The sequence below is a fragment of the Macrobrachium rosenbergii genome, chromosome 3, assembly GCF_040412425.1.
Source record: "Macrobrachium rosenbergii isolate ZJJX-2024 chromosome 3, ASM4041242v1, whole genome shotgun sequence".
Taxonomy (NCBI): domain Eukaryota; kingdom Metazoa; phylum Arthropoda; class Malacostraca; order Decapoda; family Palaemonidae; genus Macrobrachium; species Macrobrachium rosenbergii.
This window is the reverse complement of record NC_089743.1, coordinates 9,166,522-9,193,364: the sequence shown is the minus strand read 5'-3', so window position 1 is coordinate 9,193,364 and position 26,843 is coordinate 9,166,522. Positions and strand designations below refer to the sequence as shown.

The window sequence follows — 26,843 nt, the reverse complement described above, 5'->3', positions numbered from 1 at the left end:
GATCTTCTTGAACTAGCAGATATCCTAACCCTTGCAGAAACGACCATGGCGGGTGATTGTTCTTGAGAAAAGTTAGTGGTTGCCAGTTGTCAAGAATGGGTGTGGTTGGCCATCAGCTAACTTCAGTGAATGCTATGGAGGATCCTAATAACATAGCAAAAGCTAAGAGGTTACTTGCCTCATTAGGGAGAGCCTCTATACTGAATATCTGGATGATCTATCCAGTGATAAATAATGTCCTGAAGAAGAGGGACTTAGCTAACCCAGGGTTGCTCCTTTTATTCTGCAGCCAAATAACAAAAGCTTATGCCAAAGGAAGTATGAAGGAAAAAAAACCAGCGCATACTGATACAGTGCAAGCAACAGTCACTCCATTGTACATGAGCTGAACCTTCGAGTATGTATGTAGTTTGTTTGCAATTATGGTATCAGCCAGTTGGTTGGCAGTTGATTAAACTTTAAGCCAGTAATATAAGTGAACTGGTACATTATAGATGAATTATTTTATACTGTAGACTTCCTCATTAATGAAGACCTAACTATACTTAGGATGGTAGGAAAGTTGTGAAAATAAGTGCAAATAAATATATAAGAGAAAGAGAGAAATTTAACACATAAGAAAGAAGTTTATAGAAAGGAAATTGAAGATTAAGAAATATAACAAAGTATTGATACTGATGACAATGAAGCTCTGAATATCCAAGTGTTAACAATAGATAACACTTGATTTTTAACATCCTGTATGTATGTCTTAATTTAAAAATGTATTATAATAAGCCTTTCTTTTTTTGCAGCTCCTTATGTTGAGTTGAAGGTGAACCCAGTCATAGTAGATGATTCCTTGGGGCTAGCATGTAAGGATGCAGTATTCTTTTCAATACACAAGTTCCTTGGTGGGGTTCAAACACCAGGTAAGATCTTGAATAGAAGTGTGTCCATTTTTTAAAGTAATATCTCTAACCAAGAAGATAGTTACCAAACTGTGTCTGTTGCCAGCTTTGGTCATCTGTACTTTGAGTTCTTGGGTATGCTGGTTTATGTGAATTTTAAGTATGTTTCTTACTTGTGGTTTGAATGGTTGGTGTTTATTCCCAAGAGAGCTTTTACTGTGTTTGTAATTTTACTTATTGTCTTATTTGGTTTTGTGCAATTTTTATTCCCATATTTTTATGTATTCTTTAAATGTAATTGGGCATAGATTTTGTGTATATTTATTTACTTGCATTCATTCAAAAACACTACCACTAATGTTCAGTCATTTTAATTATAGATGTCCCTGAAGATGTAACCAAGGGGCATGAAACTTAGAAAATGAACTACTGTATTTGGAATCTGCATGTGTTCCTGCACCTGCTCCAGCACATATTATTGTTATTATTACTATTATTATTGAGAAGTTGAACCCTTTTCATATGGAATAAGCCCACAGGGGCCATCGACTTGAAATTCAAGCTTCCATAGAATATGTTGTTCATTAGGAAGAAGTAAGAAGAGATAGAGGGAAATACAGAAAGAATATATTGTGCTTATAACAAGAAAAATTAATTAATAAATAGATAAAAGATAAAAATATATTAAAAAGCAAGGAGAATAGTATCAGGGTAGTAATGCATTGCGTCTTTGCTTGAACTCCTGAAGTTCCAATTGCACAACATCTTCAGGGAGACTATTCCATAGTCCAACGGTGTGAGGAATAAAGGACTTCTGGAACTGAGAAGTTCTACATCTACTGCATATTGGTGTTGCTGCTCAGCAAATCTGGTTGCTCTTGGCAGGAAGAGATGATCAGGGATCAATTGTGAATGTGAAAGATCTGTTAAAATACAACTTATGAAAAAGTGACAGACGAGATCATCCGTCGATGATCCAAGCCATAACTGCTGCTATTAGGAAACAGAAACCTACCACCATGAACCACTCTATATAAAAGAGATAAATCTCTGGTAGAAGCAGACATCCATACCAGAGAACAGCATTCTTGTAAAGGAAGGACAAATGACCTAAAACGAGTTGCATTAATTTATCACTGTTATAAATATATGAGGCCTTTCGTACAATACCTAACTTTCGTGCAGCATTTGCTGACACGATGTGTGTGTTAATTATGCTTGGGAAAGAGAAAATAATGAGATTTTGTTAGATGTGGTAGTACAGAATAGAGGAAAGATGATGAATGTAATGATGTGAAGAGTGGATGGTGTTATATTTGATCATTAGTTGTTCAAGCAAAATGTAGAAGAGATAGTTGAGAGGATTGGGTGAAAATGTGATGGTACTGTAATTAAGATGTGAACTAGGTGTAAGGGAAGTAAGAATAGCATATAAGACATGGAAATTGAAGAAGTTTATAAGTTTGCATAGTTCAAGCAGGGAGCATTTGTGGGTATAGAGGACCCAAAGAAGGAATAAAATAAAGTGGTAAAACTGGGAGATGAGCAATTTATGTAAAAAAAAATGAGAAGCCATTATACTATCTCCAAGGAGAAATTGAGGAGTAGGAAAAAAGAAATAAAGCAGTAAAAATAGAGGGGTAAATAAGAGAATGTATTAAAGGGAGAAAACACATTGTTCTGTGGGGAAGTAAATACAGAGAAAAAAGTTAATGAGTAAGTGAATCTGTGATTGATACATGCAACTGGCATGATTCTGTCTAAGGAGAATGCAGAATTATATTAATGGAATGAGTATTTGAAGGTTTGTTTACTGTTTAAGACAGAATGTAAGCTCAGCTGATTGACTCAAGTGTAGAAGTGGTTAGTATAAGCTTAAAAATGCTTTTGTAAATGACTGGTGTGGATGTGAAAAAAGACAGTTAAGAGGCGTAAGAATGAAAACACGAAGAGTTGATAGGATTTTAGGTGAGGTGCTTACTTTACAGTGGTTACGGTGTAATTGAGTATTTGACCAGGGTATGTAAGGTATGTTTGGGTGAGGGGAAAGGTCTCAGAGGAATGAGAGGAATGTTTGTTCCATCGTAAATAAGTAAGTTAACAGAGAAGACTGTAAGAATTATAGGGGCATAATGTTAATAAGTATATAACAGAGAATTTGTATGATAGTCCCTTGATTGAGAAAATAGACAAATGAGAGGATGATTGATAGAGGAAGAATAGTTTTGAGTATAGAAAGGGAAGAGGATTTGTTGGTCAAGTTGTTGTTTTGAAATATTTATGTGACAAGTTTGAAAGTGCTAGGAAAAGTTTATGACAGGAGTGATAGAAATATATTATGGAGTGTTGGGGGTTGGGGGGGGGGAATATACAATGTACAGTTGTAGACTGTAACTTGCTAAGAGCAATTAGAAGTTTTGTGATGGAAACAAAGCATGTATTAGAATATTTAGATGGAAGAGGGACTGGTTTGGTGTGAAAGTGGCTCTCAGACAAGTTTGTGTTTTGTCCATGATTGTTTTAATACTTTTCAGGATGGAGTAATGTGTGAAATAAAAAAAAAAATGTTGTTATGGGGGCAAAATTGTGGGATAAAAAATGTGTTATGTGCAGAGATCAATGTTTGTAGATGATACAATACTGATTTGGGATAGGGAAGAAAAACTGCAGAGACTAGTAAGTTTTAAAGTGTGTGCAAAGAAGGGAAACTTGAAGTTAAGTTTGCAAGAGTAAGATTATGATAAATGAAAACTAGTTAGATGGAGCAGTGAATGTTAATATGATAAGTGTAAGTGTTTGGGAATACATGTGATAAATAATAATAGAAAGAAGGAAGAAGTAAAAGACAGTATAGGTGAAGCAAGGGAGATAGCCGGGTGTATGGGAAAGATTTGGAAAAGACTTGCAATGTGAATGTGAAAGATCTGTTAAAATACAACTTATGAAAAAGTGACAAACGAGATCGTCCGTCAAGAGTAAGATTATGGTAAATGAAAACTAGTTAGGTGGAGCAGTGAATGTTAATATGATAAGTGTAAGTGTTTGGGAATACTTGTGATAAATAATGATAGAAGGAAGGAAGAAGTAAAAGACAGTATAGGTGAAGCAAGGGAGATAGCCGGGTGTATGGGAAAGATTTGGAAAAGACTTGCAATGCAATGTCAAGACAAGAATGTTTGACGAAATGCAAATAAAAAATACTTAGAAGCAATTGAAATAACTTTTAGCATAGGATATGATGGGTGGGATTGGGGTGGAGGTGTGTCAATGGTGTGAATTGAGAAGTACAAAAAATGGTAAAATTGTTAGTCTAGGTGAAAAGATGCACCATAGTGTTGTTAGATGGTTTGAACTTAAGAATCTTGGAGTTGGGGAATATTTTTTAGGATTACCTCAAAATTTCCTTACAGGTAGCAGAAGTGAGTTGCTGTTTTAGGATTACTTAAAAATTTCCTTACAGGTAGCAGCAGTGAGTTGCTATTGATGGGGTCTTTAGTGAACCAAGGCCTGTTGTGTCTGGAGTTCCACAGGGTAGTGTTCTTGGTCCACTTTTATTTTTAGTGTATACAAGTGATATGGTTGTTGGCCTGGAAAACAAGATTGTTTGTTATGCTAGTGATGCGACATTTGTGGGCGTAGTAAAGTCTCCACTTAAGAGAAGTGAAGCTGCAGTTAGTCTTAGTCATGACATGGAGCAGATCAGTGAATGGTGTAGTCAGTGGGGTATGAGACTGACCTCCAGTAAAACAAAACCACTGTTGACTAGTAGATCTTGTACTAATTTTCCCCCTTCATCCTCCCCTTCAGGTGGATGGGACTCTGCTGAATGAATTTGAAACTTTAACTACATTTAGTATAACTTTTGAATCACATCTTATTATGGCAGTAATAAAATCAGTGCAACCTGTTTTAGGGCATTTGTCCTTCCTTAACTAGAATACCATTCTCCGGCGTGGATGTCTGCCTCTGCCAGAGATTTGTCTCATTTAGAGTGAGTGGTTTGTGGTGGTAAGTTTCTGTTTCTTAACATTAGCTGTTATGACTTGGACTGTTGATGGATGGTCTCTTGTTTGTCAAATTTTTGCAAGTTGTATGTTAACAGAGATCTTTCACGTTCACAATTGATCCCTGATACTCTTTCCTACCCAGAGCTGCCAGACTTGCTGAACAGTAGCACCAGTATACAGTAAATGTGCCTCACTGTAGAACTTCTCAGTTCCAGAGGTCCTTTATTCCTCACACCGTTGGACTGTGGAACAGTCTCCCTGAGGATGTTGTGCAATTGGAGCCTCAAAGTTCAGGCAAAGATGCAATGCATTACTGCCCTAAAGCAATCTCCTTGTATTTTGTAATTACAATTACATCTATATTTATTAAGTTGTTAATTTGTTTTTTTTCTAATAACTGATCTATTCTTTTTGTATTTCTTATTACCATCTGTTATTTCTTTCAAATGAACACCATATTCTTTGGAATCTTGAATTTCAAGCTTGTTCCATATGAATAGGAATCATCTGCTGAATAATAATAATAATAGTGATAATAATAATGATAATAATAATAATAATAATTAATTAATAATTATTTAATAATTAATAATAATTATAATTATAACTATAGGTTTTATTGAATATTATTGCTGCTTCAGCTGCATTTATTTTGTAGAAGACTTTTTCTATTTTCCTTATTGCGGACTTCTCTTCCAATGAAGAGAAGTCTGCAATAAGGAAAATAGAAGAAGTCTTCTACAAAATAAATACAGCTGAAGCAGCAATAATATTCAATAAAACCTGTTTGAAAGAGGGTCTGCAGCCAAATTATAATTATAATTATAATAATAATAATAATAATAATAATAATAATAATAATAATAATAATAATAATAATAATATCCTACAGAAAAAATAGAGGATGGTAGGTTGGTGAAAATAATATTTCAGAAGTGTTACGGGAAAGACTTGATGGTGTTTGATAGATGAACTGATAAAAAAGGCAGTGAAATGAAAAGGCCTAATTTCAAGGAAGAGTGATAGTGCATGTAAGGTAAAGATGAGCAGTGCAGTGTGTGTAGGGTTTGATATGCAGTTAAAAAACCTACCCTTTAGTTGCAAAAAGCTGCTAATTCACAATATAGCAGTGAAATTATGAATATGGCAATGAATGTAGGCCATTTCTCTGGAGCTACATATTGGTAGTTGGAAAAAAGGAATGTATTTTGGGTGTTAAATATTTTAAGTGATTGTACAGGCTTGTAAACTTCCATAATGTTGAATTTTTTTCTTCTTGAAATGTACTATATACTGTAGTTAATGGTAAAAATACTTCTTCCTTCCAGGTATTCTGATTGCTAAGAAGGATCTTTTTAAAAACCCGGTTCCTGAAGTATGTGGAGGTGGGACAGTGTTTTTTGTCACAAGGGGTTCACATAGGTATTTACAGGTAAGTTAATGGAATTTTTATACATACTTTAAAACATGGTTCCTTATTTATGTTAGTTTCATTTAGTCTTATTATGAAAATATTTTTTCAGGAGGTTATTTTGTTCATTTGTAAAGGTAATAATCTCAGGGAGGCAACCTCAGCTTTCAACCTGCCCACAGTCTCAACTTCGGTGTGGAATTTTGGGCACTGCTCCAGCAGTGAAAATGTCAGTCAGATTGCTGTGATTGCAGTGTTTTTGGGAAGGGGAATTTCCTGGTTTGTGGGTCTGGGAGTTCACTTGCCTTCAGCAGATTGAGCAGACCCCGACCTCCCCAGCCACCAGTTTCATGCCAGCAGAGGTTCTATAGGCTGGAGGATGTGTAGGCTTTGCTTTTTTAGTTGGATGTGTCAGTCTGCCAATTGACAGACTACCTCCCCCATGAGAGACACTGTCAGGAGGGCTTCTATCTCAGCTCCTCAGAGGCCAATGTCTTGGACTCCATAGCAATGGCATTGGTACAAGCAGTGTCTTGTCTAGACCTGTAGATGGGTGCCCTCACTGACTACTTTGTCACTGGCATTTCATCTGCAGACAAAACAGAAATATTCAAGAGGTTCTTGGTGTCAGGTGGTGGGGCCCATGTATACCCAGTACTCCAGGTATCCAAGAAGTAATCAGACAGACTGAAAGTAGGATCATGGAATGTTAGTGCCCTGACAGGAAGGTTAAGAGAAATTGATGTGATGGAGAGGAGGGTGATAAAGGTTTTAGTTTTATGTGTACAAGAGACTAGGTGAAAGAGTAGATGTTAGGTTTAAGCTGTATTATTGTGGGCACTGATAGGAAGAAATGGAGTAGGAGCTGTAGACAGTAATGAGTTGAAAGATAAAGTGGTGGAAGTGAAAAGTTAGTGATAGTCTTATAATAGTAGTTTTGCTAGCAGGTGAAGCTATTGATAATGTCAGCAGCAAGAGGCAGAAATGTTTAGGAAAGAACTGGAAACAGGGATTAGAATGGTAAGGATAGGGAGAAAATAATCCTAGGAGCAGATATGGGTGGTAAGAGTTGGAAAGAGTAGACATGGATATGAGGTAGCTCATGGGGGCCAAGCATTTGGAGTAAGGAATGAAGATAGAGTATGTACTGGAAATGGCACATACTTTTGAAGTAGTCTCTATGAGCATCTGGTTTGTGTAGGCAGATTCCCTTTCAGTAACCTGGGAGTGGTGAATATAGAGCCAGATAGATTATTGTACAGTTAGGAGAGAAGATGAAAGCAGTGTAATAAATTGTAAAGTAATTCTTGTTAAGGCATATGTGAAACAACATAGTCTGCTAGTGATGGATATATAGATCAGATGTAGAAAGCCAGAGAAGAGGTTAAAGAGATCAGGAATTAAAATATGGTATATTAAAGGAGAACAGTGTGAACAATATAAGAGGTATAAAAGAGAAAGGCACCAAGTGGGGAGAAATTCAAGAGACAAGGGAATTGGGTAATTTTGAAAATGGAATAATATGAAAACAATATGTGTAAAAGGTGCCAGGGAAGGAGTTGGGCATACAAATAACTATAGGGTATTAAAAGGGGAAGAAAAGTGATAGTTAAATAAAACAGAGAAGTATAAGATTTAATAAAGTAAAAGTGTAGGGCTCTCAGGGATACTGCTTAGGAGTGATATAAAGAAGAAGGCAGGAGAGACTAAGAAAATATTAAACATAGCCATGGAAGAGTTTCAGAGGTTGAATATTAGGCTAGGAACAAAGGAAGGTGAAAGCAATAGTGTAATTACAGAATATCAAATGCAAGAAAAAGCAAAACAAGATCTGGGCCAGTCAGGTGTTATCAAAAACAGAGAAAGAAAAACTGTGCTGAAGGATGATGACATAAAACATAGATGGCTAGGCTACTATAAGGATCTTTTTAAGATAGAAAATGACAGAGAGGAGGATGGATGGGCAGGTAATTGAGATACAATCTATGGAAGTAAAGAAAGTTATAGGCAAGGTGAAGAAAATCCAAGCACCAGGTTCATCAGAGGTTAAGAGAGAAGAGGGAGTAATAAGAGAGAAGGTTGATTGAAGTGATATATAAAAGAACAAGGACAGCAGTAATAACAGCCTGTGGCAAAACAGAAATGTTTGAATTTAGGGTTGATTCTCATCACGGATCAGCACTTAGCCCATTTTTGTTTGTACTGGTTAAGGATGTATTGAGTGAAGGTGAAGGGGCTTTTTCTTTATGGTGCAGGATGATGGGAACATTAGAGGTTAAAGAAAACGCCCCTACATAATAATTTGGCGCCCAACATGGGCCTTTGATGGTAAAGTAAGAGTGGGGTACATAATTGGAGATGGCAGAAGGAGCAGGTTTGGAAGATGTTGGGTCAGGTGAAGGGGAACAAGGTTGGAATGAGAGGTGGGATAGGCTAACCTGCATGATGATCAGCATACAGGATAAGTTAGAGGAAGCCCAAGCAAGGGAAAGTAAATTGGTTACAAGGATAGAGGCGATGGAAGAGAAAGTGTGTGAGATGGCAAAGAAAATGGCTGAAATTGCTAAGAGTGAGCCCAGCGTGGGGAAGGGAAGTGAGAACGATGAGGTAAAAGGTGCAAAGTAGAAGATCCCTGAGAAAGGGAAGGAGTTGTCAAGTAAGAGTAAGGGAATACCTGCTATGGATGAGGGTGGTATGAGTGAGGTGAATGAAAGTGAGGAGGAAGAGAAAAGTAAGAAAAGAAAGGGAAAGAAGAAGAGAGCACGAAAGGGGAGAGGTGTGAGGAAAGAGAAGTCAAGTTTCTGGATTTGGAGGGATAGCTCAAGCTTGGAAGTTGAGAATGATTGGAAGAGTGGAAGTGGTAGTAGTAACAGTAGCAGTAGTAGTAGTAGTAATGAAAGTTTGAGTGAGGCAGAAAATGGTGTTCCTGAGGGAGGTTCCCCAGATTGAAAAATTTTGCATCGAGAAGGGAAGAGACATAGGTGAGTTTTTTGATGAGTATGAGAAGTATTGTAGGCAGAAGTATGAGAAGAATGAAAGTGTGTGGATAAAGAGGCAGGGTGAGTTCTTGGATGGGTGGTTTAGGATGTGCTACATAAGTGTGTGTGAAGGCGAGCCAGGGTATGAGTCCGTGAAGACTAGAGTGATTAGGCAGGTGAAGAGAATGAAGGGAAGTCTTGTATACAAGAAGGATGATAGGTTCAAGGAGGCAAAGATGAAAGCCAGAGAGGAAGTGGGTTAGAAGCTTTGGCCAGAAGGAAATATGGAGAGGAAGGAATTGAGGAAAACAAACACCTCATGTGGAAGTTCTTGCCACCATTCCAGAGAAGATTAGGTTAATTTTGAATGAGAAGAAAAAAGGTCATAAGTGGTGGTCGGGGAAGAGTTTAAATTGGGAGGATGTTTTAGAAATCCTAGAAGACCTGAGAGCAGATGATGATGAACCAAAGGAGATGTACGTTGGGTCTGAGGTGGTAAATGGAAGGTTATACAAGGACGCTTTGGTGAGTGAGGAGGTAGGTGTGATGTGAGCCTTGTTGGAGGAGTGTAGGAGAGACTGGGTGGAAAGAGGAAGAACAATGTGCAAGTGAATGTGGGGAATAATGGGAAGAGGAACTGGAGCAGAAGCTGAGAGGTTTAGGAGTGAGAGTGTGAGTAGAGCAAATGGAATGTGAGGGGAAGTCAGATGGGAATGAGTAGTAGTGATAGGAGTGTTACAAGTGTAGAAGGACTGGCATGTGAAAGCGGATTGCAGATAGGCCAATGGCGAGTGTTTCGGCTGTGGAAAGAGAGGGCATATGTTGGTGAACTGTCAGCAAGCAAAAGAGTTGAAGCATTTCAGCTGTGGAAAGGTGGGGCATTAAGTGAGAGGCTGCCAGAATGGAAGGAGAGTAGGAGTAAGTGGAAGTTGTGGAAACTGTGTAGTGAGAGGGCAATTTGCCAGGACATGTAAGAACCCTCTGAGCAAGTGTGAAGGATGTGGAATGGAGGGTCACGTGAAGGAAGTCTGCCGTACCAAACCCCAACCCCAGGGAAACTAAGCGTGAAGGGGGGTTTACCTTGGTGAGCCCTTTGGTATGGAAAGGATAGATGTGTCACATGTGAGAGAAGGGAATGTCGGTTTGGGGAGTGAGTAGATCGTTGTTTGTGTGTTAAAGTAGAATGTGGTGGAGTGTTATTGAAAGCGTTGATTGTTACTGGTTGTAGCAGAAATGTGGTTTTCAGAAAGGCATATGAGAAAATACAAGAAAATGTAGCATGGAGGAGGAATGTGCTGGATATGTAACAGGGATTGGAGGATTGGAAGTGAAGGTGTGCCTGAGGTTTGTTGAGTCGGTTACGGTTGCAGGAATAAGGTTAGAGGAGGAGGATTTTCACATTGTGGATAGAGCGAATGAGAGGTATGGTATGTTGCTGGGGTATGCATTTTTGAAGAAAAACAGGATAAAAGTGTACCCGGACCAAGAGATACAAATGGCGAGTGAAATGAGTGTGAAGTTGTATGTGAGGAGTGGGGACAAGTAAGTTTGAAGATGGTTTTGGAGTGGAGGTGTATGCAGTGGAAGACTTACAATAGTCAAGAGATTTGGGAGAGTGTGTGGAGTGAGAAAGTAGGGTGGAGAACCAATGTTGGAGTCAGCACAGAGATAAGGTGTGAGATAAGGCGGGTCGCACATGTGTTTGATAGAATTATGGATGTAAAGGACCCAAAGGGGTGTGTACAGGTGTGTTGGAATGTGAAAAAGAAAAGGTGGAGAGGCATACATCTGGGTGATAGATTGGGAAGCTTAAGAAGTGTGGTCGATTTGAGTAATGATAAACACGTTAAGAGATATGACGTGATGGCCAAAGGGGAAAAGTCAGAAGGGTGGAGTAAAGCAAAGTTTAGGGAAAAGGTGAGATTGAGTGAGAAGTTGAGCGAGAAAGAGAAAGTTGTATTGTGTGAAGGAGTGGTGTATTTTTTGAGAGAGAGGATGGGAGAGTTGATGTATGTTCCAGTGTTCTCGATGAGTGGAGCAGTGGGGATGTGTAAGTTAGTCCATGAGAATTATGGACATATGGGATCTGAGTTGATCGAGTGTATAAAAGAGCAAATGTTTTCCTGTATTTAAGGAAAATTGTACAGATGTGGCAGTTATGTGTGAAGAATGTCAGAGGGGAAAATATCAGTGTGTATGCTAGCCCACCTGTTTTGAAGCTGAGTTAGTGACAATTGATTGTGTAACTTTGCCATAACTGCAAGAGGAAATGTAGGATTTGTTTTTATGGTAGATTATAAGAGTAAGTTTGTGAGTTGTGCAGCTGTGAAGAATTAAACTAGTGAGAGTGTTGCAAGAGTGGTCAGTATGGTCTTGTTGCTTGTGTGTGTGAGGGAGCCGGTAAGAATGTTGAGTGATAATGGAGTGGAGTTTGTTGGTAGACCTTTTGAACGAGTGTTGAGAGAGTCGGGTATGAAGCATGAAGTAGCAACTCCATACATGCTGAGTGTGAATGAGTTGCCGGAACGAACTATAAGGACTCTGAATGAGATGTTACGAATGTTGAGTGATAGAGAGAATGAATGGATTTGTTGTTAGGAAGAGTGGTAGCAATGTATAGTTGGTCTGTACATAAAAACACTGGCATGCCTCCAAGTGAACATGTGATGAATTATGAGAGGTATGTGAGAACGAGGCTGGATTTGAATGAAGAGGAACGGGATGTGTGGAGATAGGCAAGTGAAAGGTTGGAGAGTTTCAGAGTGGGAGATAATGTGTTGAAGGAAGTGGTTGAGAAACAAAGATTGACTGGAGGCAGCGGGAACATAGAGACGGTTACTCGTGCTGTTATCTAATTGTCCACAGTTAAAGCAAGATTGAAACTGAAATCAAAGAAGTTTTGGTGGTTCAAATGCATGTTGCTTGAAAACATCTTACTTCACTGAGGAACGAAGTCAGATTTACTGGCGACTTGATACAGGCTTACCCTGAACGACAATTTAGTTGCACCTGCAAGAGTGTCATCTGCTGGAAACATCAAGAATTATACATCCACCTCCACTGTCCTCCCAGAGTAGACCCAGTTCCTTTGGGTTTGTGATGCTCAGTGAAGATCACAGCTCACATTTCAAAGGCATTTGAAGACAAGGTTCTTAAGAATTTTCTTTAACTTCTAAATCTGTTCCCATCATCCTGCACCAATTGTGTCAAAGAAAAAGTCCTTTCATAATAATTTGGCACCAATGCCTGGCCCGTGTGGTGCTCCAACCAGTTTGGTGGTTGAGCCCCCCACAGAGTCAGATTCTGGATCTTTTCAAAGTATACAACCATGGATGCCTGGAACTCTAAGTCCCAAGGCCGTTGACGTCCCCCTTTCAAATCTTGTGCCTGAGTCTGCATTAAAGTCAGTGCCAAAGCACGCTGTCAATCTCCCTTCAGGAGATTCCAATCCAGCCCCCCCCCCCTCTCGTCTACTGGCCTGGCACCGCTACCAGTGTCCGACTCAGAGCCAGCCTGAAGTTCAGTAGGGTCTCCTCCATAAAATTTAAAATGGAATGGGAAAAGGACAGAAAACTGCCGTTCCTAGATGTACTGATCATAAGAGAACAGAACAGATATGCATTTACAGTATATAGAAAACCCACCGCTGTTTCCTACATTCATTTCTTAAGCTACAACAACATCTCCGTAAAGATCATGGTAGGGTGCAACTTATTCCTCAGAGGACTTAGGATATGTTCAAATGGGTACTTAGATAAAGAATTCAACACGATCCGCCAACACCTAATGCAACTGCTCTATCCACCACACATTATCGAGAGGGCTATTAACAAAGCGAATAAAATATACTATAGAGGTCCCACTCACAACAGACAAATAGATTTCAACAACAAAATAAAGCTTCCGTACGACGAAAACATCCAAAAAGCCACTGAACAACTCAGATCTAACAATCCCTTCATTTTCCATTATCCCAAATCCATCGGGAGTTCGCTCGTTAACGTATACTTAAATAACAAAGGGGAAGAAGCCGGAGTTTACAAGATACCGTGTAGCAATTGTAATGACATTTACGTGGGGAGACAGGTAGATTGCTCTCGCAAAGAATAACAGAGCACAAAAGATCAGTACATTACGCTTCGGAGAGTTCGGGGATTTTTCTACATATCAGAAATACAGGGCATATCATAAACTGGAGTGGGGCGGAGCTGGTTTTCAAAAGTAGCTGTCCGTACAAAAGAAAGATGCTGGAATCTGCTATCATCAATCAAACCAACAATATGAACTTGTCAGGAGGCCAATGGAAATCGGACGACATTAACGCTTTAATCCTCAGACCACTCCTGGAGAAGGTGTTCCAGGGCACACGACCACCAGAATCGACGCCAAACGGGAGTTAATGGGCCGAAAAACACTAGGGAACTGTTTAGTCTCCTCCTTCTTAGGAAACGGTCACCTGCATACCATCGGAGACTTAATGCCACACCTATATATGCATTGTATATATACCCTTGTAACATTTCATCTGTCCATATTTTTCCAGTGAACAGGGGCACAGAAGGAAGTCCCCGAAATATATGGTTGCAACGTTCAAATAGTGTTTTATGGGCCTTCTTATCTTCATATATATATATATATATATATATATATATATATATATATATATATATATATATATATATATATATATATATATATATATATATATGTCTTTTCAGGATATTGAAACCAGAGAGGAAGGATGGGCATGCTAGCAGTTGTGATATATATATATATATATATATATATATATATATATATATATATATATATATATATATATATATATATATATATATATATATATATATATATATATGTATATATATATATATATATATATATATATATATATATATATATATATATATATATATATATATATATATATATATATATATATATATATATATATGTATGTATATATATATATATATATATATATATATATATATATATATATATATATATATATATATATATATATATATATATATATATCCTTTCAGGATGTTGAAACCAAAGAGGAAGAAGGAGACATGCCAATAGTTGTGGAGATATATATATATATATATATATATATATATATATATATATATATATATATATATATATATATAATTATATATCTATCTATCTATCTCTTTTCAGGATGTTGAAACCAAAGAGGAAGGAGGCACGCCAGCAGTTGTGGAGGCCATCAGAGCAGGCTTAGTTATGCAACTGAAGAACAACATAACGTCAGAGTTCATCATGACTCGACATAAACTCTTGAATAAGTAAGATTATTCTCTTGTTTTTTCAACAACATTATGAGATCCAAAGTCATAATTATTTCATGTTTCATTTGGCTATTGAAGTCAGAACATATAGATATAATTTATCTAATGCAAAGGTATGGAAAATATTGATAGAATCTATTTATAATTTTCTGTTGTAATTTATTGAAAAAGTCTTTTATGGATTACCTTTTCATTTTTTCAGAAAAATAAGAGATCTGGTTCATCATACTCCACAACTGATCCCCATTGGTAATGTTGACTTTGAGGAGCGTATCCCTATTCTGTCATTTGTTGTACGTCATCCCCAAAGTGGTCGTTTCTTACATCATAATTTTGTTTGCTCTGTTTTAAATGACTTGTTTGGAATACAAGCTCGTGGTGGTTGCATGTGTGCAGGACCTTATGCTCAAGATCTTCTTGGTATTGATGAATATTTGGCCCTGAGATTTGAAAAACTTTTGGTTGAAGATAGTAGATTGGACCGAAGTCACTTAAGAAGGCATCGAGAACATAGTGACATTGAAGTTATCAGACCAGGATTTGTCCGTCTGAACCTTCCGTTTTATTTCTCTGATGAACAGGTAATTTTTTATAATGTACATAGTATTTGCAATGCACAGCTCTATTTTGTTGGGGAATTAGATACTCAAAACCTGTTAGTATTAAGTAACCAGTATGTGTTGTTGAGATTGATTAAGGAATAAAATTAAGGGTCTTCAGGTGTATGAAAATTGTTGATTGAAAACTGATCTTAATCAAACACAAACCCAGTATTTGATAAAGATTTTATTTGCCATCCATGGTGGGCTAATAAGATATTCCATGTTTCCCATATGCATGAGCTTTATTGGCAAAAGTCGTCATCATTATCACTGTTAAAGTTCATCCTTTGTTGGTTTAGATGTTAAATGAGTTCCCTTAAGTTTTATTATGTCCTCTGCACATTCTGCCTAAATTCCCACTATGTGCACTGTTTCTAATAGCACACTTTTCTGCATGAGTCCTGGAGCTACTTCGGCATCTAGTTTTTCCAAGTTTCTTTTCAGGGATCTTGGGATCATGCGTTGTGTTCCTATGATTATGGGTACAGTTTCCACTGGCATGTTCCATATCCTTCTTATTTTGATTTTCAGGTCTTGATACTTATAAATTTTCTCTCTTTCTTTCTCATCTACTCTGGTGTCCCATGTTATTGCCAATCAATGAGTGATATTTTCCTCTTGATTTTGTCAATCAACGTCACGTCTGGTCTATTGGCACGTATCACCCTATCTGTTCTGATACCATAGTCCCAGAGGATCTTTGCTTGATCGCTTTCTGTCACTCCCTCAGGTTGGTGTTCGTACCACTTATTACTGCAAGCTATCTGGTGTTTCTTGCACAGGCTGCAGTGGAGGGCTTTTGCTACTGAATCATGCCTCTTTTGTAATGGTTCTTTGCAAGTGCCGGACATTCGCTTGCTATGTGGTTCATGGTCTTGTCTTTCATATTGCACTTCTGCATATGGGTGAGATGTTATTTCCATCTATTGTTCTTTGGACATATCTGGTTCTTAGGGCCTGATCTTGTGCCACTGTTAGCAATCCTTCTGTTTCCTTCTTGAGTTCTCCCCTCTGTAGCCATTGCCATGTTTCATCGCTGGCCAGTTTTTTTATTATTATTATTATTATTATTATTATTATTATTATTATTATTATTATTATTATTATTACCACAAGTGTCATTTAGCATCCTCACTGCTCCCTTATCTTTAGTGTCATTCAAATTGACCTGTCCATCATTTGTTTGAGGGGAATTGCCATTGAAATTCTTGCTGTGTGTTGTCATCTGTGCCAAAAGAGTATCATCAAAGGGGTCAAGGTTACTCGATTCTTTACTACTACTACTCATAAAGAACAGATTGAGAAAGAAAAAATAAAATAAATAAATAAATAGACCTGAAAATCTTGAAAATATATCATCAGCCTTTCATGGAGTTTATTCTTCTACCAATGGCAGCAGTAAAAGCTGACTCCCAAATGTCCACTCCCTACCCCACCCCAGAGGGGATGGCACCAACACAATTAGGGTGGCTCAAGTGTAAAGCCAAACCTGCTTGTTGGGACTGAGAGTATTACAAGAATAAAATCATCCCCACCCTAGTCACATTATTGTATGGGCAAACCAGACAGAACGCTGAAAGTCTTCTACCCAGAACCAGACCACACCTAGAATCCATGACCCACCTCAGCAGAATAGTTCTGCCTTTGAGGTATCAATTTGAATAATCCCACTGATAACCCTCAGGTCCAAACATTATTGGGTAGCTGGTGATCCTAACACAGTTCCCACTGTTAGCTTCAAATACAAGCACCAGTCTCAGCTCTGCTACCTTTCCCTATTTATCAGGTCAAATAAATTTGACCAAAAATGGAATTTTCCGCAAGACTTAATCCAAATATATAAGTATCAATATAACAGGACTCTATAACTCAAATCCAGAAACGAATTCCAGGGGTTCAAGAGCCCCCCTCACCACACCAAGGTGATCCAAACTTGAGGGGTGCTGTGGAAGCAGATTGGGTGTACAAGATGATGATGTGTCACTGGTCTCAGAGATAGGACATTAGAGACAATGAAGGACTGCAACCAAGAACAACAATAATTGTTGACTACAACAGAGGCTTAAGTCTGTTGAGAGATGTTTTCATTCTAACTGTTAGCAAGTCACACAGTACCATGAAATGCAGCTATGGGAGCATCATCCATTACACAGGCCATCAGTTAGGGTCTATTTAGTAAAGTAGCTAATAGAACTTCTGCCTTTTCACCTGTCTCTCCCTCCTCATTGCCTGTAACAACAACATGGCCCATACAGCCTCATACTAGTGTTGGTCTCACCATCTACAACTGGAGGACCCTGGGCTTGAAACTGATGTTGTTAACCCTGAGCACTTCGTCAGTTATGAACAAGACCCCTTTGAGATTGATGACCCATAGCTCGAGGCCTTAGAGGTTGCTGATCTTGGACACTAGTCTGTAGCAGGCCCCTCTAGTGCTTTAGATCCCTCCCCACTGTACTCACACCCTCTAAATACAATATAGGAGTAGTATTAAGGAGAGTGAAAAGGTTAAGTTTCCTTTAATTTGGAACATTATAAAAGCTGAATGACCTGTGAGACTGTATGCTTTGATCTTATATTTCAACAAGAAAATACTTTGTCACATTATTAATGACATCATGGGTGAAAAGTATTTATTGTTGACGTTCGACTCTCTGACCGGCCAATGAAGAATTAGAGGAATTTATTTCTGGTGATAGAAATTCATCCCTCGTCATAATGTGGTTCGGATTCTACAATAAGCTGTAGGTCCCGTTGCTAGGTAACCAGTTGGTTCTTTGTCACGTCAAATAAATCTAATCATTTGGGCCAGCCCTAGGAGAGCTGTTAATCGGCTCAGTGGTCTGGTTAAACTAAGACATACTTAACTTTTTAACAAGCAAAGCATTTAAGAACTGGCACAAGAATTGATTACACTATGTATGTACAATAGCTGTAAACTTCTTATTTGGAACGTTTAAGGAAGTGGTTGATTTGTATGAATATATCTGACCCTTTTCAACATGAATACACTAATGTCATCACTACTGATGGCAATCGTATTTACTGATAAAAATTAATTTTGAATTAGCAGGAATACAAATTAGAATTCCAAAAGGTTGTGTGTATACTACATAAAGAAAAACTGCTAGCAGAATACTGAAGACAGGATATACTAACACAGTTGTGATGAAAGTAAGATGTACAGAGATGAAAAGGGAGGCTTCAAGCTCTGGGAGGGGATGAATAGGGAAGATTATACAGGAAAAAGAAGAGGTTAAAAAGCATGAAGCAAGTGCAAAGAAAAGCTGAGAGGAATGGAATCTGAACCTTAACGCTATACAAGGACGAGACAGAATATTTATGATAGCAAAGTGACTGAAGAAAGATGAAAAAGATGTCAGGGGCAAAGTGTATAAAAGAGTGGAAATGGAGAAATTAAAGTTGAGGAGATAAGAATATATAATGGAATGATAAGAGGTAAATTTTGAAAAATCTTTTGAATGAAAAGAATAAATACAAACTGGAGGATGTTGGTGTGACAAAGGGACCAACTAAGAATACAACATCTGAAAAGTTATAAGTGGAAAATCCCCTAAATTGAAAAAATTCATTAAAGAGCTGGCCATAATATACCAAAACCTGGCAAAGGAAAAGGGGATGCACTAAAATGTGGAAATTATAAAGGGATACAACTGCCTGTGCATGCTGTGCAAATAGTGGAAAGGATGCCTGAGGAATGGTTGTGAAAAACAGTTACCAATATAGTCAGTTTGGTCTTATGCCAGAGAAATCAATAAGTAGGCAATCTTTAAAATGAAAAAACTATAGGAATATTATCATATGACGAGGAATAGATTATACCACATATATATGAACCCTAAGGAGGCATTGGCATGAATACCCAGAAAAGCAAGTAGATGGGAATTATAAATGTACAGACTACAGAAATGATCCATTGTGCTATACATATTGTATCATACAAAATCAGTGGTGAAGACAGTGGCAGGAGTATCATACGAATCTAGAGGTATATGATGGTGCCCAGCAAAGATTGCTCCAAAGTCCAACATTTATTATAGTAAAGAAGGAAGCTACAAAAAAAGTGTCTGACCTAGTGCTAATGACAGAATCAGATGAAGAGGTGATATCAATGTTCAAGGGATGAAAGACTGGAATGTGCAGGAAGGGATTTAAAATCAACATCCACAAAACAGGGGACTGAGAAGGAGGCATACAGTGAGAAAAGTGGCATATGAGTGTTATGGGAAAGATTTGGAGTGGCAAACTCAGATGACATCACAACAGATAAACAGCATTTGAAAATATACATGGAGCAAGGTATTTTTATGGCTGAGGTGTAAATGAAGCACAAATGAAGAAGAGAGGTAAGTGGAACACAATGATTTAGTGGAAGGGCAGGTCTTTGAAGTTAATCCTAGAGTTCTGTCAGCTAGGGATTTTCCTCAGCAGCTCATTCCCCCACGTAAATGGCAGTTTAGATTGTGCAAATAGTGTTTTTGAAGTAAGTGTAATTTTAAAAACAAAACTAATATTTTTGCAGTATACTTTAAACCTATCAATTCATACAGATTTGTTGCTTTCCAACCCTTCTGTGTGCTCACAGCTATAACCTAGACTACACAAGCACTCAGGGTTCATAGAGGGATACATGCAGGGTCTCTCTGTGTAGCCAGAAGGTGATTTTCCTTTAATTCAGGAATGAAGTGTCTTGAGATTTGTAGGCTCCACGAATCGTAGGCTTGTGTGAAAAATTGTTGCTTTCTTTTTGAAAATAAAGACTGCTGTTTTATACTTGTGGATGGAATACCTGTAACTTTTTTTTAAATTGTTGCATTGCTTACAAACCAATCATCATCAGCCACATAACCACACACAAGACACCTATGTTGACTAGAGTCAGTGGTAACAGGAGTATGCTACTAAACAATAATGGAATTTGAAACAGTTGATTTGAAATTTATTTTGGCTTGTCAGCTTTCAGATTTTTAACATTTAGTTTCTCCTGTTTTTAGAGAGATAGGCATTTTGTTTTTTCATAACTTCAAGTTTTTTTATATAACTTTGAATGGAATCAATTCATTTGGTTTTTGTTTTTGCAGATTGACTACATCTTATCTGCAGTGAAAGAGGTTTGCATAAATGGGTGGCGTTTGCTACCCCAGTATATTTTGAACCCAGAAACTGGAGAATGGAAACACCACACAAACTTAGTTTTCAAAAAACGATTGTGGTTGCAGTCAGTCTCATACTCAAAAGGTTTTTTCTCTTTTGAAAGAAAAGATGAAGGCAAAAATGAAGATGCACCATCCTATGAAGAGTGTTTGACCATTGCAAGTAGTATTTTTGAAGACGCAGCAAAGGTAAATTCGGGTTTTATTCCCTATTAGTCATCTAGATTTCTGTTGTGAAAGTATATGGTAGTTAAAAGAACCCAAGTAGTTTGTTACGTAAATGTTGGACATGATGTATATATTTTGAATTTGCTATTTAAGATTTCTTGATCATATTGTATTTTGGTAACTGGATGTGTACTATATATTTGTATCAAACTGACGTTTTAACAACAAAGGTCATCAACAAAGTGATTTGAAATATTGTAATAACTCGTACTGGCATTGATTATGAGTACAGTATCCTGTTAGTGCACTATTAATTAGTTATGGTATTCATGATTGGAGGATGAGATAATGGTTTTGATGAGATGATACTGTGAGACTTAGTTCACAATAAATTGAATACATTTTGCATTGAATGCTAACCTTATTCAGGATAATTTGAAGTCCCATGTAATTTTCTTCAATGTATTGTTAAAAGATCAGCTCGAAAACCCTTCATAGGGTACTGCTTACAATATGACTTGCTTGGCACACTTTAGACCGTACTAAAGGTTCTATGCATGAACCCCTGATCCCTCTCTTGCTTTGTTTTATTGCTTGTTCAACCATTCCATTTGATTATTTCCCACCTAGCTGTCTAACTTCTTTAACATTACCCTCATCTTATTGCCAGTTACCATTTAAGAACAAATCCTTTGGGGAACCCTGTGAGAGTCTCAAAATCTGGGTCAGTGGTCTTGTTAAACTACTTTTAGAATAGTAGCTGGAAAGATATTTGGGATGCATATGCTGAGCATTTATATTTAGATGTCTAATATAAATTTAGCTGATTTCAGTCTTAAGTATATCCTGCAGTGTATCCAAAGATAGTCAGTCTTAGGGAAACAGTCCATAAATTAAAAAAGATATTGTTCATAAATGCAAACTACTACTTTTACTTAAACTACATTCCATCAAGTAAGATGGTTGTGTTATCAAGAGTTTTAAAAGTAATGCTACATTTAGTTGTTTTCTCTTATTTTGTCTGCCACTTGTGGGCAAGATATAATCCCAATTAATGGAGTTAAGTTAGTCTTAACTTTTTATAGAGGAGTTTATTCAAGTAAATTAGGCCTGTTGTCTCCCAAGTTTTGTCACTTGCAGTGTAGCAGACACCCAAGCAGCTGATATATATGTATGATTCTTATTGCTATGGAATGTGAAAAGTAAGGTAGAGATTTTTCAGTACACATGGTTTATTTATAGCCTTTTAATATACAGTAATTGTTGCTCATTATTTGGGTTGCTTCAGTAATAGTTGGCTTAGTAGAACTTGAGCTATGCATTGCTAGGTTAGGTTGGACTAAAAAAAAACAGCCTCTGAAACAAAAAATCATAGTTGTTTATATGCGGAACAAACCTGGGTCTTAATATTAGGATAAATCTTCTGGCGCCAGCTGGAAACTGGTAAAAAACAATAGGAATTGTTTAGGCAAGGAATTGGTGTCATCTGACATCAGTCACAGGGATAAGGGAGGAGGTGGACAGCGACCTAATCTCCAACCCTGTGACGTAAGTATACTGGGTGTTTCGAAATTAGAGCCACCCCTCCACAGAACAAATGGAAAGCTATGAAGTTTTCTGCTATAGCCTGTCTCCAAGTACATTATTTTAAGTTTAAGTTTCTATTGAGCAGACCGGACCGGCCAGCATCGCCACTGCGATGGCAGGAGTAGGGACTGCACCATATGCATGATGCGTATCCACCGAAGTCACTACGCTCCTCGGCCGCACAGCAGAAACGGTGGTGGTCGTGAGAGCAACCACCATGTGGGTAGTGGGGGAAGGGGGCAGTACCCCTCCCTGCCCCACCGAGCTGATGTGATCAAGAAGCGAGGATAAATCAGGATTGCCAACCATCCCAAGTGACTCCCACGCCCAACTCAAACCCGGTACAAGTCCCAAACCTGCAGAAGGAGATAAAGGCAAGTAAGGTTCCCCCCTAACCCGGAGATAAGAGATTCTGGGTGGGGGGAACTGGGCGGGGGTGCAGGCTAGGTCAGCTGATCTCGTCTCCTCTGGGGCTGCAGATGTGGACACAGGGGATAGAGAGACAGGTTCCGTCAGGGGCAGTAAGGAAGGCCACTGGGACTCAGATAAGACGGAGAAGGAGTAACCATGATGGGGTCGAAGAGGCCGAAGGGAGCCCCTCCGACGCCTTGGGCTCCTTCCTTCTATATCTGGGTCTATGCAAGTACCTATCCCACTGCTTGGGGGACCAGAGCCTACACTCATCACATGGTTCATCCACAGTACAATCAGTGGGATCCTTGCTCCCCTTACAACACTTTAAGCAAAGGGAGTGGGGATCCGAATCCGCAGAACAGCGGAAGGCGCCACATTTTTTGGCCTTACCAGGACAAATCCAGCGCCAAGGCTTGTGTAAATCATGTATAAATTTCCTTCGCAAAATATCTCATGATACACGAGTATTTATGGTAATACAGTATGGTAACATCTGATAAGAAGGTTGCTGTAACAGTAATGGTGATAAAACCATGGTAGGCTGTGGGTAAACACAGGTAGGCTGCCAACCTACCAAACTGTTTGCAGTTTACGAGAGAGAGAGTAGAAGGGGTTCACTTTTTTTTAAAGTATGTTTATACAGTGTATTTTGTTAAAGATATGGGAAAATAAGGTAGATAATTACCTTACCATAAAGTTTCCAGTGTTTATGGTTATGCAATGTTGATCAGGTAGGGCTATTAAGGATACAGAGTTGCTGTTTTATACTCACAGAGATTTTTTACTTGCCCTTATCCAGTTTTTGCCCTTATCCAACAGGACCTTGGCTCTATTAATCCAGATAATCAAGAGATTGCCTATATATAAATTTCATATGTGTGGGCCTGAGAAGTGTTGGTAGCATTGCTTACACTCATAAACAGGCTTAGAAAGGGTTTAGTTTACAGGCAGTGAGGGGTGGGAATGCTGAGTGTGATGGGTGGAGAGGTGTAGGTGGGTGTTTGACTTCATCAGAGGTTTTGCTTCATTTTATGTTTTTCATGTTTATGATTTTTCCACATTTTATTAAAGGTTATTACTGTAACTTGTAATGAAATGATGTTGCACAACATAAAAGAGAAAGAACATCTGATACCACACTAAGAGACTTCCCTACATATGCACAGCCTATCACATACACACACACCTACCTTCCCTCTCTCACGTATTATTTCTCATTTTGTATTTCTTGGTGTTTTGTCATTGTAATTTTCACTGGATAAAATTGCAAAAAAAAAAAAAAAAAATGATTAAAGAACAATAAAAATGATATAAGAGAGGGTGAGAGAGAGAAAGGGGCAGAGAGCAAACGTTCGCAATTGTTATTGTATATTGCTTTTAATTGGCTGACCCGGATATGTCATCAGTTCAGTAGAGTATGGCAGAAGGTAAGTGGGTCAGTTTTTTTAAAGCTCTTCCGTGATTGGCAGAAATGCATACATCATTACACGTTGTGATTTTTTCTTATTAATGGCTGATAGACATATGTGTCATAAACATATCTTTATCTAACTGGCCAAATCCAGAAAGTATCAGTGCACTTGTTAACAAAGAGTGTTTTCCCTCTTTGTCCAGTCATACAAACAACACAACACGCAACTGGACCTTGTTTGCTGGATGGATAAGGTCCACGGTCGCCAATCACAGCACACACCCACGAAACAAAAAAACTTAAACCGACCCTCCACCAACAACGAACCAACAAAAAAAAAGAAGAAGAGGATTAATGTGGTCCTAAAAACAGATCCCGTTTATCTAACTGCCCAAGACCTCCCAAAAAACGAAAAAACTCCAGACCGAAGACAGAGAGACAGCCAGAAAACCAACTGCAACAACCGCCACTTTGGGAAATGCTAAATAAAAACAAATTTCTTCATCCTCTATGTCAGTCACTTGTTAACAAAGAGTGTTTTCCCTCTTTGTCCAGTCATGCACAATCAGTCACTTTTTTTAATGGTTTGTAAGTGCTGTCCATACCTGATACTTTCTCTGCAACACATGGCTTTTGTTGCAGTGCCTGTAGTATTGCAGATGCTGTTAGTTGTGCACGTTGCTGCGCATTATTTGTATGGCCCCACCTCATCATAAGTGTGAGGAAGGTGCTGACCCTTCAAAAGAAGCTTGAAATCATTGTGAGAATTGAGGCAGATTGGTCTATGGCACTTATCTTTATTAGATATTTATTTTTCAGCTAAGCTTTAGCATTTACAGTACAGTATATGCATACAGTACTTGTACACAAAAATCATGTTACAAATGGGGTCTGTGCACAGTCCTATATTGTCCATTGTTTTTTCTTTCCATGCTAGGAATATATCAACTACAAATAAGGGACAACTGCATCTTTGTTTATACCCCTGGAGATTATTATTTTTAGTAGTTTAACCAGACCACTGAATACCTCAGGGAAAAGCATTAGAAGTTATATATTGTGGGTTTTAGATAATGAAACTCTTGTAAATTATTCACTGTAGCATGGCACAAATGTTTCAAAGAAGATTGATGGCAGAATGTTGTTTTTCATTGATGGAATACTTAGAGGATGTAAAGAGGAGTGAGTAACTTCTTATTTTCATACCTTCTGATTAATCCCAGAAAACAGTTAACTATAATCATTTGTATCTTTTAGCTGTACATAGTTTCTTTAAGGAAACTAGTAGCAGCATTTGTGATTTTTATCGTTTTTTATGATTTTATATATTTTTTTCAGGAAATTATATAGGTTCTGTCAATTCTAAATTTGAATATTCACTTTTTTTTTTTTCTTATAAATCATACCTATCATTAGATAAAATTTATATTTATGTCATGCATATTTTTACATAGACTCATTACAGAAGTACAATTTGTTTTCATTAACTGAACTAAAAAAATCATTTTCATTTGTTTCTCAGGTTTCACAGAGGAGACAGGTCCCAGATGATACAATCCTTTTTAAGGAAGAAGCTGCTGAGCTACGATGGTTTTTGCTATCCAGTGAAGCAAAAACCTACATCAAAGAAGCAAAAATGGTAGACTTAATGAGAAACCAGTATGATCCCCCATTTTCACCATCAGTGTATCCTTTATCAGAAAAGGAATTAGAGAAAAGAAATGATTTCATTTGGGATAGACTGAAAAGTGAGTTTAGTTATAGCAGAGAGAGTATGTTGTCTGAAAGGACAGATATCACTTCCTATAGTAGTGTCATCAAGAGCATTACCAGTCAGCTAAGTGATATAAGTAATGATGGTATTTGTGCCAGAGTAGAGAATGGTTCCAGTAAACCAGGAAAAGAATTTGAAAGTAACATTGCCAAAGTAGTTGATCTTAATATTGAAGACTCCAATGAAGTCAAGGTTGCAGAAATTAAAAATTCAAGTAGAAAAACCAAATTTATATGTGAAGACTTGAAGTGTTTCATCAAAAGAGATGATAGTAAACCATGTCAGGAAGTTACTAAAGTAAAATGGCACTCTCCTCCAAAGAACATCTTTAATCCAGCTGTGGAGGTAAGTGAATGACTTAGAACTTCAAACGTTTTAAGGTATTTATAGCAATAAAAAACTATGCTTTGCAAAAGTCAAGTCTTCTTACTGTCAGTCAAGACAAATCAGTTTCAGCATTGAACAGTGTTATAAGTGGTGTGATTTTTATTGGTCATTATTGCCTGGAACTGATTTCCATTTGTCTGATGCTGCAATTGCTGTCATCATTTTATTGTGTAGAATTAAATGGCTGTTGTTCTTCGTAGTTCCATATGGGCTCACTGTAGACCTCAGATACACTACTGTGAATTTTACTAGTAATTTTTCTCTCAGCTAGCAGTCTCAACTTTTTTTTTCGTTTCCCAGGAATAATGTCTGATATGAGAACAAATCCAGGGAGAAAAGCGTATGAGTGTAGAAATATGACTCGGTGGTCTTGGTAATTTACATCGAAATAGCAATAATTAGATCCTCATATTTTTATAACAGAAAGCCTTCAATTATCTGGATTAATAGAGCCAAGGCTTGATAAAGTCAAAATCTGGATAAGGGTAACTAAAACTCCAAGGGTGTAAAATGGCAACTCCCCCTGCATTATCAATACTGCATAACAGTCAACACTCAATATGCTTATAAACAATAACCATCACACTTTAAACTAAAACGTTGGTGCTAAAGGCAATTAGCAGCTTATTTTCCCATATTTGTAACAAAATATACTGTATAAATACACTTTGAGAAAAGAGTTAACCCTTTTTTTCTCTTGTATGCAACACACAATACAG

At 37.7% G+C, this 26,843-nt stretch overlaps 1 protein-coding gene across 2 annotated transcripts in view; it reads left to right on the top strand.

The window, feature by feature from the left end:
* LOC136852532 (uncharacterized) overlaps nt 1-26,122 on the top strand; it is an 89,233-nt gene extending 63,111 nt beyond the window's left edge. For both annotated transcript variants that reach the window (XM_067127269.1, XM_067127260.1), the window contains exons 6-11: nt 795-911; nt 6,226-6,329; nt 14,477-14,604; nt 14,810-15,188; nt 20,312-20,572; nt 25,486-26,122. In XM_067127269.1, the coding sequence (XP_066983370.1) occupies nt 795-911; nt 6,226-6,329; nt 14,477-14,604; nt 14,810-15,188; nt 20,312-20,572; nt 25,486-26,094 (1,598 nt within the window). In that variant the 3' untranslated portion in view covers nt 26,095-26,122. The remainder of the gene's footprint in view (nt 1-794; nt 912-6,225; nt 6,330-14,476; nt 14,605-14,809; nt 15,189-20,311; nt 20,573-25,485) is intronic.
* Nucleotides 26,123-26,843: the final 721 nt, after the last annotated feature.